We start from the raw sequence: 15,320 nt of genomic DNA, 5'->3' as shown, positions 1-15,320 counted from the left end.
GAAGTACACAAAATGTGCAGAAAAACCCAACAAACAGTGGAAAACAATCCAATAAAAACAATGAAATACATACAAAAAACATTACAGAAGAAAAGAAAATATATATAAACATATAAAAAGATAATTAGACATCATTAATTAAATGTGATGATAATTTCCTTTTAAAATGTTCTAAGGATAACGAGCTCTTGATAACATGTATTTTGGTGTTCCATACATATATATATATCACATATATTTCATATTTATAATGTAATGGATTATATTTATATTAGTCTGTGGTATTGCCTGTTTCTCCCAACTAAATAATCTTCAACTACAGGCTACTTTAACAAAAAATGAATGATTTAGTTTTATGCAAACAGCATCAAGATCAAAAAACTCTGAACATCAGATGACCTTGTTTACAGAATATCGCGATACCAGCTGACGCAACGCTGTAACTGAGGACACTCTCGCGAGAACACAGTCAACGTCACTGCTGTGTCACAGGTCACCGTTGTGTGTTGTTGTAGTGCGACCATCAGTTGGACCATAGATTCTCTAAATGGACTCATATTATGCTGAACAAACCTCACAATAGAAAGGTAATGGCTTTGTTTTAAATGACCTCATCTAGATAAATGTACTCGCTATTCAAGGAACGTGTTTTATTGTGTGAATAACAAGTTAAACAGCAGTTTATTACTGCGGATAACGAGGCTAGTTTATGATGCTAGCTAACTAGCTAGGTTAGCCGAGGTTTTTGCAAGGCCTAATAAAGGAGGCTGCTTCACGCGTCATATCTCCGGGGGTATTGCACATGCGCAGTAGAATCTAGTCTGCACTATATAATCTATCTGCATAGATGGATGGATGGATGGATGGATGGATATGTAGGTAGATAGATTGATGGATAGATAGATGGATAGCTAGTAACTTTATTGATCCCGAGGGAAATTCAAATTTCCAGCATCACAGTTCTATAGTATAAAAAAGTTAGTAGTACAAAGTACAAAAAGATATACCAGATAAAAAAAATACAAGGAGATGAAGAAAAGTGTTAAAACATTGAATATAGTGCAGGTGAGACTGCTAAAAATGAGTATAGTGCAGGGTAACTCCAGTAGTTTAGTCTATGACAGTGCACTGTGTGCATTATTATCTGTCCTTACACTGCGCATGCGTCATACCCCTCTCAACAAGACCCGTGTCCTAGCCTCCTTCTACAGGCCTTGCTGGGTTTGTGGCTCCGTAGTTGCCGGTTGGTGCTGCGTCTGTTAGCTTAGTCTTATCAACAATGACAAGCATTTAACAGTTAGACACCAGCTGTGTTAAACATGTGATATATATATAGTTATAGCCATGCTAACGTTATAGCTTGATGTAACTGTCAGATGGTAGTTGAGAGGAGGTGATGATGTCTTGGAGTTAATCTGTCTGAATTGGGTTAAGTTGGCAAGCTAACATAACAGTGACTATCTGACTATCTGTGCAGCAACCTCCTGCTCTCTCCGGTACCGAGCCCCGCTACAGAGAGGATGTTCCCCAGCCTGGCCCACAGACCATGGCATGTCTTCTGCAGGGTCTCCATGCAGCACAGGGCGCCCCTGTCTCACCGGTCCCCGAGGCTCCCACAGCTGTGCTACGGTGAGGAGGACTATCCAAGTGATACTAGACACCTGTTTTATACTATTATGGCTGTTACTAGTACTGAAGAAACTGTTGTCATTCATTCATTTGCACAGGTTGGCAGAGTGGAGGCATACATAACTTGTGGTTCAGCCTTCCAGACTGCCGTTCTGCCTCTCTCGGGCTGGGCAAGGTGCACTACTACTCTACCTCTGGCGACAGTAAAGATGGTCCCCCAAAATCAACACCTGGTGATGCTCCATCAGCAGAACAAGTCCTGTCTGCTGCTGCCAAAGCTCCTCCAGGCTCCCCAGGTGACTGACTTCAATGTTACTGCAGAAGTTGTTTATGTTTGATGCCTGTCTGTTCTTAGCATTTTGTGTGGCATTGTATTGTGTATAGGCCTGTCAATCAAAATATTTAATTGCGTGATTGTCCATAGTTAATCGTGATTAATCGCAAATTTATTGCACATTTTTGTATCTGTTATAAGTGTACCTTAAAGGGAGATTTGTCAAGTATTTAAAGGGGACGTATCATGCTCATTTTCAGGTTCATACTTGTATTTTGGGTTTCTACTAGAACATGTTTAAATACTTCAATGTTTAAACAACCCTTTATTTTCCTCATGCTGTCTGCTTGAATATACCTGTATTTACCCTCTGTCTGAAACGCTCCGTTTTAGTGCATTTCAATGGAATTGCGACAGAATTGCGTTGCTAGGCAACAGCTAGGGTCCATGTTTACTTCCTGTCAGCTGATGTCAGTCACATACACTGCAACAGGAAATAAACTGGGACACATTTAGAATGTTTACATTTAAAACTTTGAATTGTCTAAATATTGTAGTTTCGTGACATCACAAATGGACAGAAATATTATCCAGAAACCCTCACAGGTATTGCATTTAGCATAAAAAAATATGCTCAAATCATAACATGGCAAACTGCAGCCCAACAGGCAACAACAGCTGTCAGTGTGTCAGTGCGCTGACCTGGATGCGTCGATAGTGAGTTTACTGCGTCCCAAGCAGTCTACCTACGGTACCGTCAGGTATCCAAATGCTTACATATTACGATGGTATCAGAGTAGTGTAATGTAATGTGTGCGTTGCGACTGAGTGTACGAGTGACAGAGAGAAAGATGCGCTCAGATCAGATGTTTGGCGATCGGAGCAGAGAAGAATTTAGCTGTAAAGATGTCTCGTGTTATTAAATGTACAGTGTACTCAGCGGTACTCTGACGATGATGTCGGGTCTGGGCTGGGCCGTTCAGGGTGTTACAAGTGTAACGGCACCACAACATATAGCTTGACAAAACAATCAATAGTTCTCTTCATTTTGAATTACCGCTATGTTTTAAGGTTGTGATGTTGCTTGAGGAAGAGTACAGGGCGCGTTTTCACACATACACACACAGAGACAGACACAAAAATTAGTTTGTGTTCACTCGTTATTATTGCGTTAACTTTGACAGCCCTTATTATTATTAATTCTGTTTATGTTCATTTTTCCTTTTCATTGCATGCCCTGTCAACATAAGCACCGGAAAATGATTCCGGTAAGTTGAGATGTTTAGGAACAATTCAAGAAGAATTTCTCTTCAGTCTTGAGTCACATTTAAATATTTACTCTCACAGGTCCAAGACCTCAGGGGCTGACTAAAGCTGAGACAATCCAAGTGAAAGGTAATGAACTATATTTGTGCATGCTTTGATTTAGTGGCTTCATTCTTGTAATGAGGACTAATGAATGCAAGATGAAAACCCTGTATTATAATTTCACTCTGTTGTCACATGCAGTTCGGGCAGTCCTGAAGAAAAGGGAATATGGAGCCAAGTACACTCAGAACAACTTTATCACAGCAGTCAGAGCCATGAATGAGTTCTGCCTCAAACCAAGGTAACTTAAACTGTGTCATGTTTCATTTATTTGATAAATATACAGTAACACTAAACTGTATGTCACCATGACGAAGCTGAATCAACGGTACTGAATGCTCATCTGTTCAGTGTAACCATGTTCAGTGCTGGCTGAGATGCTTGCAGACCACAACACAAATTCCTTTGAGTTAATAAGTAAACATGCTGTTGTGATTAGCTGATAAAAGACCACCTCACTTCATTTAACTCAGGTCTTCCTAAATCTTTTTCTTACCCCCCATCCCCTTATGTGTTCACAGTGATCTGGAACAGCTTCGGAAGATCAGAAGACGCAGCCCCCACGACGACACAGAGGCTTTCACTGTGTTCTTACGGTCGGACGTGGAGGCCAAGTTAGTTCTACACCCTTTCGTTTTACACCGCAAGAGATATTAAGAATACAACACTATATATCTTCCACCCATTTTCATTGATATGTTCTTCAGCTTTTATTGATTTCATTTATTTCTCTCTGTGACTGTTAGAGCACTGGAGGTGTGGGGAAGCCATGAAGCTCTAGCCCGAGAGAGAAATCTCAGGAAAGAGGTGGAGAGAGAGTACCAAGAGAGTAGGTTTTTATTTCTCCCTGTCTGGATGTGCGTCTGTGTGAACATGTAATAATGCTGAAGATTTTGGGAAATAACATTTTTTTATTTTCTGGCAGAGAGTTTGATGAGAAGATTAATACCACTTTCATATTATATACAGCAGGTTAGCTTAGCTTAGCACAAAGACTGGAAACAGGGGGAAACAGCTAGCCTGAGTTAACAAGTGTAATAAAAACTTTAATTTTTTCGGGGGTTATGTGCCAGACCAGCGGTTCCCAAACCTTTTCACACCAAGGACACCTAAGCTGACACAAATTAAACCACGGACCCCCATTTGTCCACCATCTGATAGAATTCTTGCTTTTAGATGTTTCATTACTAGGGCTGTCAATCGATTAAAATATTAAATCGTGATTAATCGCCTGATTGTCCATAGTTAATCATGATTAATCGCAAATGAATCATACATTTTTTTATCTGTTCAAAATGTACCTTAAAGGGAGATTTGCCAAGTATTTAATCCTCTCATCAACATGGGAGTGGACAACTATGCTTGCTTTATGCAAATGTATGTATATATTTGCTCAAATCACAAATTGGCAAACTCAAACACAACAGGCAACAACAGCTGTCAGTGTGTCAGTGTGCTGACTTGACTATGACTTGCCCCCAAAACTGCATGTGATTATCATAAGGTAGGCATGCCTGTAAAGGGGAGACTCGTGGGTACCTATAGAACCCATTTTCATTCACATATCTGGAGGTCAGAGGTCAAGGGACCCCTTTGAAAATGGCCATGACAGTTTTTCTTTGCCAAAATGTTGCATAAGGTTGGAGCATTTTTAGCCTCCTTAGTAACAAGCTAGTATGACATGGTTGGTACCAATGGATTCCTAGTTTCATATGATACCAGTATCTTCACTCTAGCTTTAAAACTTAGCCCGCTACAACCTAAAAATTGCAAGTTGAAAAGTCCCTTTTCTGAGTTTTATCCGATGAGAGGTTCGTACTGTAAAGAACAGAGGGTGTCATGTCCTGTACAGATAGTAAAGCCCCTTGAGGCAAATTTGTGATTTGTGATATTGGGCTTTACAAATAGACTGACTTGACTTAACACTGTGCCAGACTGTTTCTTGGCTCTGAGCAGTCGCCAGACAAACGGCTCCATGAAGTCACCGCTCGCAGCCAAAAAATAGTACGCTGTGGTCTTTGTATAGATTAAACAAACAAAGGTATAACGTGGTAATTACTGAGCGGTAGAGGTGCTGGTAGGCAGATTTTGTTACTTACTTTGTCATTTGAACAGTGCCAGGCTAGTTCTTTTCCTGGCTTTAGCTTCATATTTAACAGACAAAAATGAGCGTAGTATCGACCTTCTCATCTAATTCTCCACCAGAAAGCAAATAAGCGTGTTTTCCAAAATGTCGAACTACTCCTTTAATGTTAAAGCTGAGCTCAATCCAGATATTGGGTGAATATTTGTATAACTTACCTGATTGTTTCACAGCTGTTATTACTTCTTTGGTCTGTTGGACAAATCGTTTGATTTGTATCTCGTTTGTTGTCCTCCAGATATTTTTCGGAATCAACAGTTGTTGAAGGAATACAAAGACTTTTGGGGAAACACTAAGGTGAGTGCTTTTTATCTTCGCCTGCCATTTTGTTTGATAATATGATCAGTTCTCCACATGCTGTTTTATATGTGAAAGAGAAAGTAAACGTGTTGTATTTGTGTGACCTTTTGTCCCTGTTACAGAGGTCACTGCGTATATATGTCAGTGTCATTATCTGTTGTCATTCATGAAGTCCCCCCCTCTTTAGTGTACAGGGATGTTATTTTAGTGACTACACACTCCTCTGGTATGTCATGGTATGTTCTGTACTCTGCTGGCTTGTTTTTTCTAGAATATTCCCACAGTATCTTTCACGAGATAACATCAACTGTATAAGATTGTCATGACAACAGCAAGCTTGAAATTATAAATCTAATGTAAATATACCATGTGAATGTTAAATCAAAGGCTGGTTGCTAAATTTGCTTTTCTTTGTTCCACAAAGCCTCGATCAGTCCAGAGGGCGACTTTCCTACAAGGGCCGGGGAAGGTGGTCATGGTCGCTATTTGCATGTAAGTTTTAATACTCGTTGTTACTGACTGCTGTAAAGTCTTTCTGTACTCGGTGGGGATGCCACGGTGAGGACATTTTTCCCATTTTCCCACCAGTTAATAAACTTATGACAACACCAGTGTCACCGATTACACTGGACATTTTACAAGAAAAGATATTCGTCAGTGACATTCAGTATCTGTAGAGGGCTTTAAATCCGAAATATTGCCAAATATTGTTGGTCGTGTTTCCCCACTTTTGCTTTTAGCTTTGAAACCAAATCCTCCAACATCGGAGATATATATATATAAATATATAAATATATAAAGGTGGGCAAGTAATGTAATCAGTGTGTAATCGGTGTATGACCAAACACACTGTCACACTGACTACCGTGGCAAGTCTAGCTCTCAGTGACTTTACTGAGCTGTAGCTCTCACAGTAGGAGGTATTGGATTAGAGAGGAACCACCAGTCTGTTCTCAGCGGGGATACTACGTGCAGTATGTCGGACGAATATCAGAGTGTAACATTTGGGAAACTGAACAAAAAAACTGACTACACGTTGGAGAGATTTTACAGGATGTCAAAATCTGTATTGGGAACTGCATGTGACCTTGTCTCACATGAGGTCCCGTCTGGTCCTGACTATTGGATTAGGATGATTGTGTTAGAGGACGAGCTGTGCAGTCACATGAACAGCAACATGTTTCCTGCACTTAGTGTATGCGCAAGGACTCACGGGACTCCAAAAAGTTAAGTGCTTAGTCAAGGAGAGGTCCAGTCCAGTTCAAGTAAATTCTGTGATTCAGGAGCATCAAAACAGAAAAGCTGAAATACTTTTCAATAAACAGAAAATAGTTGAGTAGTGGAAAATGGGGAGCAATTGTATTTTGTTATTAACCTCCAGCCAAATTAGTTTGTCTACACTTGACAGCCACATAATCAGGTAGCTAACTTTGTTTTTATGTCCAGTACAAGCTAATCTGTCGACCACCTCAGTCAGAACTACTGTTTAAGGTTCATTTGGTAATAAAAATAACTTTTTGTCATAATTGCGGAAACTGTCACTATATTCTGACAGTAGAACATGACACAGATACTCTGTGAAAAAATCAGGTTCCTCTGCCTCCTCTTATACCCTTTTTCCACCAAAAAACCCGCTAAAAATAGGAGAAAGATTCGTTTTCCATTGCGAGTATGCCCCAAATCTTTTCCTGGTTTGTCATATTCGACGTCACAGAGACACCGGCTGGCACACTGAAGACAAAAGCCAGATGTTAGTGGGTGTTTGTGGTTTTTTTTTGTCCAGTGGGAAAGGGGCTATAGAGCTCCGAAAAGTTACCAACTGAACCTTAAACCATGAAATTATGTTTTTAGATGATGAGCGTTTCCCCTGATTGATTTCTTCATCTACTTGTGTTTCTTGTCCTCAGCAATGGGCTGAATTTCTTCTTCAAGCTCCTGGCTTGGGTCTACACTGGATCAGCTAGCATGTTCTCGGAGGCCATCCACTCTCTGGCCGACACCTGCAACCAGGCTCTGCTCGCTCTGGGAATCAGCCAGTCTGTCCGCAACCCCGATGCTGGGCACCCGTAAGCACCACACCTTACTGTTTTTTTTTTTTAAAAAGATGATGATGAGAGGAACGTGAGCAAAGGAAAATGGATCATCATAACACCAAAGAGTACAAGTATAGATTTGCAAATGTAACCTTTAATCCTTTGCAAACAGCATTTGTGCAGAGGGTAAGTGTGTGTATCATTTACAAGATGATGATGGTGTAATAGCTGTAATAGAGACCCTTTGTCTTTTCCAGGTATGGCTTCTCCAACATGCGCTACATCGCCTCCCTCATCAGTGGGGTGGGCATTTTTATGATGGGAGCAGGCCTCTCCTGGTACCACGGCATCATGGGATTGCTGCACCCAGAGCCCATTGAATCTTTGTTATGGGTGAGTCCTCGTCTGTGTTGACTCTTGTCTGTAATACAAGATTTATAATAATGATCCAACACGCCACGTTTGTGTGTTGCAGGCTTACTGTATTTTGGCGGGCTCTCTGGTGTCTGAAGGAGGTACTTTATAAAAAATAAAACTTCTAAATCTTTTGATGACATCAAAATGTCAAGTAGCATTTTGTACTGAAACATCTCTTTCTGTTTTCCTCTTTCAGCCACGTTACTAGTAGCCGTCAATGAGATAAAGAGGAGCGCCCAACTACATGGAGTGTCTTTTTATGAATATGGTATGTACATCTGAAATATTTATGTTATTAACTGATGATGCCATTTTCAACCTGGCATTACAATGACTCTGTAGTGATCCGACAGCAGTTTACACAGCCCTTATCTACCTGACCTGCAGGTAACATGAACTGAAGTTATACTGTAGGGGAGGGGAATGGATTCTCATTGAATTGAATTTGCTGAAATCACACAACAGGGTTTTGTGACTGCAAAATGGCCAAGTGTAAATAGAAATGTTTCTCCAAGCCACATATACTGTATGATCTCTCTAACAATATACAGAGGAATGGCTCAAGGTTTTGATCTGAGCAGACACCCTCTGTCCTTAGAGCCTCAATTCGGATAAGCGAAAACTCCCCCCAGAAAACTTTAGAGGGATAGCTCAGGCATTTTGAATTGGGGTTTTATGAGGTACTTATCCATAGTCAATGTATCACCTACAGTAGATGACGGTCGCCACACTCCCAGTTTGAAGAAACAGACAGGAGTTACCACACAAATGCAAAGTACGGGGGCTGTGGACGGGGGCAGCCACCTAAAAGAAAGGCCCACCTAAAAACATCAATATCAGTTTAAGTGTACGCTATATTTTGAATGTTCTCACTGGTTTACCAGCATGGTAAACCAGTGAGACAGCTATACAGTCTATATTTCCGACGGAGAACAGAAGTTGTAATCTATGCTCTCGCCAAAGCAACCAGACTCCATTGAAAAAAGCAGTAATTTTACCTCGCAGAATACGGTGGTTGCTGGTCTACCGCTGCCTCGATCGGTTATTTGGTTGTGTTATTGTGTGATTTTGTTTAGTTTGGATTCAGATTTTTTTGCCTGGTGGCTTTGGCGAGAGCATAGACGGATACAACGGTTTCAGTTCCCCGAGAGGGCTGTCATTCCAACAAAAAACAAACTAAAACTAAATATATTAAAACTAAACCTTTCTGGAAAAACTGATACTAAACTTAAAATAGCAAACGCAAATTAAAACTAAGCTAAATTGAAATCGAAAAGTCAAAACTAAAATAAAACGAATTGAAAATTCCTTGGACGGATGTATGGAACGAGGCATCGACAGCCAGGGGAGAGAGAAAGTCCCAGAGCGGCTGAATATACCTGCCATCAGTTTGATATGGATGATTCTTAACGCTGGAGTAAATGAAACCAGGTGTTTTCTGTCATTGTACACTAAAGGTGTCATTCAGGCCGAGTTTATTTGCATAATGTGAAGGACATTAGGTCAGCCATCATGCTACCAAAGACACATATGTGTCAATAAATGTAAATGTTATGTAGATAAATCCCCAATTGGTATAATGTTGCTTGAAGATTCAGGTGTAAATGTGGTCTTGCGTTGTTGTTTTTATGTGTGCAGTAATGCAGAGTCGAGACCCCAGCACTAACGTGGTGCTGCTGGAGGACACTGCTGCTGTGTTAGGAGTCATCATGGCTGCTAGCTGCATGGGGCTCACCTCACTCACAGGTAAACTAAGAGGCATTGTTGGATTATTGGAGTCGGTTTCAGTCTATTTTATTGTTTTATTCTCTTGATTTATTATTATTCTATTGATAAAGTACCATCAGGATAATCTTTCTCATGTTTTTGTACTTTGGTCTTTACTGTCAGTGTTTGCAATCATCCAGATTTCTAAAGTTTTACTGATTCTCTGTCTTTCTATTTGTTTCCGTGTCGTCCCCAGGTAACCCCCACTACGACTGCTTGGGCTCTCTGGGCGTGGGCACGTTGCTGGGCGCTGTCTCAGCCTTCCTCATCTACACCAACACCGAGGCTCTGCTGGGTCGCTCCATACAGGCTGAGCGTGTACAGAAGCTCACCGAGTTCCTGGAGAACGACCCCGCAGTGAGGTCAGCTAATGAACAGACACGCACACACACACACACGCACACACACACACACACACACACACACACACACACACACACACACACACCTCCACGCCTGTAAAACATGAACCAGGTCCTGATGTCGGGTCTGGAATCATTCATTTGAATCTAAAATAACCTCAACTCGAGACCACGTGGTCTAACAGTGAATTTATGGTCTGCTGATGTTGATGGACAACATTCAGGCTTAAAATAGACCATCTGGTATTTACTGGTCTTTACATTGCGAACGTCATCAGGGCCAGCTGCACGCCGAGCAGTGCAAAGTGATCCAGTTTAATGCCTCAGTCACAGCATGAACGTGCGAGTAACAAACGTTTTTAAAGGTACTGTGTGAGGGTTAGGCGGCATCTACTGATGTGGTTGCAGATTGCGACCAACTGAGTATCCCTCCGCTCACTCCTCCCTTTCCGAGACTGTGGTAATGTGAGCAAAGATGCTCTATAACAAAGATGATGCATTCTAAGCTCTACCAATGGTTTGAAATGGTGTACACTTCCTGTATCCTAAGAGGGCGTGGTCATGACGTGTTCGCCTCACTCCCCCACCTCGTTGGTCTAAGCTAACGAAAAACACAACGATTCTTAGTTTCAGGTGTTTATACACTAATGAAAACATAGTTATGAATATTATATTCCATTTCTGCTAAATGTTACACACTGTTCCTTTAAGAAATTAAACCTCGTGGTCTTGTAACCAGTTTGTACATCATTCACATCACATTATAAACACATCATGTTGTAGAGGGAATCCACTATTATCCAGTAACAATGTTTTGTTCTCTGGCTATGTTTAAGTATGATTTTTCTACCTGTCTAACCAGATGAACTCCTGTTATGCTTTATTTTATTATGAGCAGGGCCATCCACGATGTGAAGGCCACTGATCTGGGACTGAGCAAAGTCCGCTTCAAGGCTGAAGTTGACTTCGATGGCCGAGTGGTGACACGGTCTTATCTGGAAAAACAAGACATTGACCAAATCCTCAATGTAAGTTTGGTATAAATATTTTCTTACGTAGTTTAAAACCGCATCATTTTCCTTAAATATCGCTACTTTGAATTTTAATCTCTACTTTACTGTTGTGATGAATGGTAGGCAATAAATGTGTCTTTGGAAATGCATTATGAATCCTTCTGCCAAGGACACATTGAACAAATCACAGATCCATTCAAAACAAAGATTTTCAGTCATTAAAGGATAATTCCAGTTTTTTATGCCATCATCACAGTTATGAGTCGTAAAAGAGTGAAAAAATGTTGGCATTTTCCAGATTATACATTTTTATGTACCTCTTGATTGCTGGAAACACTGCTGCACATTACACACTGCAGATAACACAGCGACCTTTAATAACACACACTGATCGGGACATTTAGGTAAAAAAAAGTCACTTCAATGATGCTCCGTTTCCTGCTGCATTCATGTCACATTGGAAGAAGCATTTATTGAAAAACATGTATTGTTTTATTTATTGATATTGCGTACCTTTATCTTTACTGACTGTGTGCTTTTTGTGTCTCTGCAGGAAATTCAGCTGGTGAAGACCCCCGAGGAGCTGGAGAACTTCATGCTGAAACACGGGGAGAACATTATTGACACCCTCGGGGCCGAGGTGGACCGCTTGGAGAAAGAACTCAAGGTACTGAAGTAGGGATGCATGATACCAGAAATTTAGAAGTCGATACCAATACCAGTGAAATTCCACGATTCTCCAGAACAAGTAAAACAATAAATCCCATGCCCTTCAACATACTCTCCTTTATTATCATTTGCATACTGTTTTTTCTTAGTTAAACGGGTCATAATTCACTCTCTATTATCTATTTTATATTGCTGTGAAAACTTCTCCTTCAAACAACTTGATTTATTCAAGTTTCTCGCAAGATTACATTTGAACACATCATGATAACGTTAGAATTTACCACAGCCCAATACTCATTTTACTGAACAGAGCCTGAACGCATCATATTGTTAATCAATGGCGCCTGCTGTTAGCAGCCGGTAAGCAGCACAGTCCTGCACGGAGCTAACAGCTAACGTTAACTGGCTCTTTTCCTGCCGACTTCAACACAGATTTGTTGTTCACAATGAAGCATTATCAGAGGAAAAAATAGGCTGGCTCCCCTGGACACGTTGATAGTGAGTTTAACTGCGTCCCAAACACATTTTCTATCGTCCCCGGGACCAGTGGCTCCCAAACTTTTTCTTGTCAAGGACAGGAACAAGTGACACAAATTAGATTGCGGACCCCCATTCGTTGAGATTTTGTCCCAGGGTCTGATAGGATTTTTTGCTTTTAGATGGTTTATTACATTAAGTGTATGAAACCCATGACCAAAATAGTCATAGATTCTGTCATTGTGTTACTTCTAGATGGAATTATTGTGAAAATAAATTATTCCACTTTTTGCTGGGAACCCCCTGGAAGTCCCTTAAGGACACTTGGGGGTGCTCAGACCCACTTTGAAAACCACTGCCCTGGATGATGTAAGTCTCAAACCCTGACGGTACCTGCGGTACTGTAGAAAAATGAGTACCAGCAGGTTTTCAGAATTTTGGCATCGACTTGGTACCGAAGTATTGGTTCTTGTGACGGCCCTATACTGAAATATTCAACTTGTCTAAATTGCTGTGTAGAAAATACCTAGAAACTCCATTTCTCCGTTTTTTTCCATTTCAGGATGGTATTCTGTCTATTTATTTTAGGGCTGTCAATCGATTAAAATATTTAACCGCGATTAGTTGTATGATTGTCTATACATTTTTTACGTGTTCAAAATGTACTCAAATCATAACATGGCAAACTGCAGCAAGTTTGGAGCCTTATTTAGCCTCCTTCGCGACAAGCTAGTATGACATGGTTGGTACCGATGGATTCCTCAGGTTTTCTTGTTTCATATGATGCTAGTATTTAAAACTGAGCCCGCTACAACCTAAAAATCCAAAGTAAGGACTTTGACAGCCCTAATTTATTTATTGTAATTTATCTGCACAGCAAAGACAGATTTGTGTGTAACCTCTGTTTTGTTCCTCCGCAGGCACGTAACCCGGAGGTTCGTCATGTGGACTTGGAGATTCTATAATACCTGACAGGTCTGTGCTGAGGGAACGTCCTGCTGTAATAAGAAGAGGAAAAGGTGAAGGGAGGGCCGAGCCTGCCTCCGCATATCTGCCTCCCATCCTGACCACCACAAAACAAACCGTCTCTGCACAACTCATCAAGTCTTACTGTAGAATAGTCCACAACCAGTCGTACTCCAGGACAGCGTTCGGGCCGTGATCGTGCTTTCTTTGTGTTGCTTGAACTTCAGTTAGCCGAGAATTCAACCTGACTAAGAACTGTCATTAGTCTGCTTGAATTTTAGGAGAAATAAATCTCACATACATCTATTACTGAAACTCACATTCCTGCATGAATGTGTTTGGACTTGGTTGAAAACACGACTGGTTCAAAAGCAAACTCAGCGAACAGGACCAGTATCATTTACTAGACTTGTGCTTTACTTTAATGTGATGCTTGAACCACAGTGATAGTTTCCTTCATTAGTACGAAGGAAACCGGAGAGCTACATATTCCAACCAGATTTATTTAACTGCTAGACAATACTAGATGTTTTTTTCTTTCTTTTAACGTAAAAGTGGAGGAACTGAAGATGCTGCTGCAGCTCCTCTAATGAAAACAGTTTGTGATGAATAGATTTTATTGCTATTACACTTTTCATTTGATTGTATGCTAGAGTTGAAGAGTGAACTAAATCCGATAGCACTTATTGAGCAGCAGCTTATGCAAAATAATAAATATTAGAGAACAGAGTGTTATCACGTAAAAATCACTATATTCCTTTGTTATTATAAAGACGAGTTCTAACAAATGTGTTAATTAACCATTTAATGGACATGTGGATCTTTACACAAGGTCAAATAGAAAGAGTGAACATCCCTCTCTTTCACTTCATTTCTCTTTCTGCCAGCTTCACACTCCAAACTCTGACGTTCTCCAAATTTAGTGACTTTTTCTTGTGAGGTTTGGCAGCTGATCAGCAGGCGACTGATTGCACTGATCCAAAGATGACGTGCTGGAGGGATGCACATGTAAATAAGTGGTCCATGATAACGACTGGACCAGCCCCGTCTTCAAATAGGTTTTTAATCATCCAGGATGCCACCCTGTACAGTACGTGCATCAAATTATCAAGTGAATTATCTCCTACTTGAATAATTGGCATGAAACATACAGCAACTGTGCTTTTTTTGCTTTTCATTCTGCATTTTAAGTTAGTACGGGACACATCTGCCTGCTAAACATCTGCTTCAAGAGAAGGTGGGGGGCTGGAGTCATTTCATTTCTGTTGGGAGGGCGGATATTATATTTTTGAAGGTGTTAATAGTGTAATAATATTTTCCCGTTGGTTGTTTGCCGCTGCTGAAGGAGTTGGAATAAATTTGAAATAATTTATTAAATTATTTTGCTTTCCTTTTTCTGTCATGTGGTCTGATTTTATTTAGTTGTATGATGTCGGGTTACGCAATAATAATGTGTTATATGTCACTAATTTCTTTAACGCAATCGATATTTTGGAGGTGGTAGCGGGCTCAGTTTTAGATACCGGCATCTTATGGAACTAGGAAAACCTAAGGAATCCATCGGTACCAACCATGTCATACTAGCTTGTTGCGAAGGAGGTTAAATAACGCTCCAAACTTACGCTAAATTTTGGCGACGAAAAACTGTCATGGCCATTTTCAAAGAGGTCCCTTGACCTCTGACCTCAAGATATGTGAATGAAAATGGGTTCTATGGGTACCCACGAGTCTCCCCTTTACAGACATGCCCACTTTATGATAATCACATGCAGTTTGGGGCAAGTCATAGTCAAGTCAGCACACTGACACACTGACAGCTGTTGGGCTGCAGTTTGCCATGTTATGATTTAAGCATATTTGTTATGCTAAATGTAGTACCTGTGAGGGTTTCTGGACAATATC

General features: G+C 40.6%; 1 protein-coding gene across 3 annotated transcripts; it reads left to right on the top strand.

Moving 5' to 3' along the window:
- Nucleotides 1-452: 452 nt before the first annotated feature.
- On the top strand, nucleotides 453-14,811 carry slc30a9 (solute carrier family 30 member 9). 3 transcript variants are annotated; one of them, XM_037780075.1, is made up of 19 exons: nucleotides 453-587; nucleotides 1,478-1,629; nucleotides 1,728-1,925; nucleotides 3,154-3,171; nucleotides 3,251-3,298; nucleotides 3,413-3,512; nucleotides 3,793-3,885; nucleotides 4,018-4,100; nucleotides 5,653-5,711; nucleotides 6,139-6,206; nucleotides 7,622-7,780; nucleotides 8,005-8,140; nucleotides 8,223-8,262; nucleotides 8,361-8,432; nucleotides 9,803-9,910; nucleotides 10,128-10,293; nucleotides 11,192-11,321; nucleotides 11,860-11,973; nucleotides 13,373-14,811. In XM_037780075.1, exons 2-19 carry the CDS (start codon nucleotides 1,521-1,523, stop codon nucleotides 13,415-13,417), a joined length of 1,746 nt encoding a protein of 581 aa, XP_037636003.1. In that variant the 5' UTR covers nucleotides 453-587; nucleotides 1,478-1,520; the 3' UTR covers nucleotides 13,418-14,811. The 3 variants fall into 3 exon arrangements, with proteins under 3 accessions (XP_037636003.1, XP_037636000.1, XP_037636002.1); XM_037780072.1 differs by lacking the exon at nucleotides 453-587 and adding an exon at nucleotides 1,237-1,393; XM_037780074.1 differs by lacking the exons at nucleotides 453-587; nucleotides 3,154-3,171 and adding an exon at nucleotides 1,237-1,393.
- Nucleotides 14,812-15,320: the final 509 nt, after the last annotated feature.

The sequence above is a fragment of the Sebastes umbrosus genome, chromosome 9 (genome assembly GCF_015220745.1).
Source record: "Sebastes umbrosus isolate fSebUmb1 chromosome 9, fSebUmb1.pri, whole genome shotgun sequence".
NCBI lineage: Eukaryota > Metazoa > Chordata > Actinopteri > Perciformes > Sebastidae > Sebastes > Sebastes umbrosus.
Note: the sequence above shows the minus strand (reverse complement) of the source record. Positions and strands in the feature narration are given on the sequence as shown.

Coding starts and splice junctions, on each gene's coding strand:
- slc30a9 (XM_037780072.1), top strand. Junction 6,207..7,621: donor GTCATGGTCGCTATTTGCAT/GTAAGTTTTAAT, acceptor TCTTGTCCTCAG/CAATGGGCTGAATTTCTTCT. Junction 11,322..11,859: donor ACATTGACCAAATCCTCAAT/GTAAGTTTGGTA, acceptor GTGTCTCTGCAG/GAAATTCAGCTGGTGAAGAC.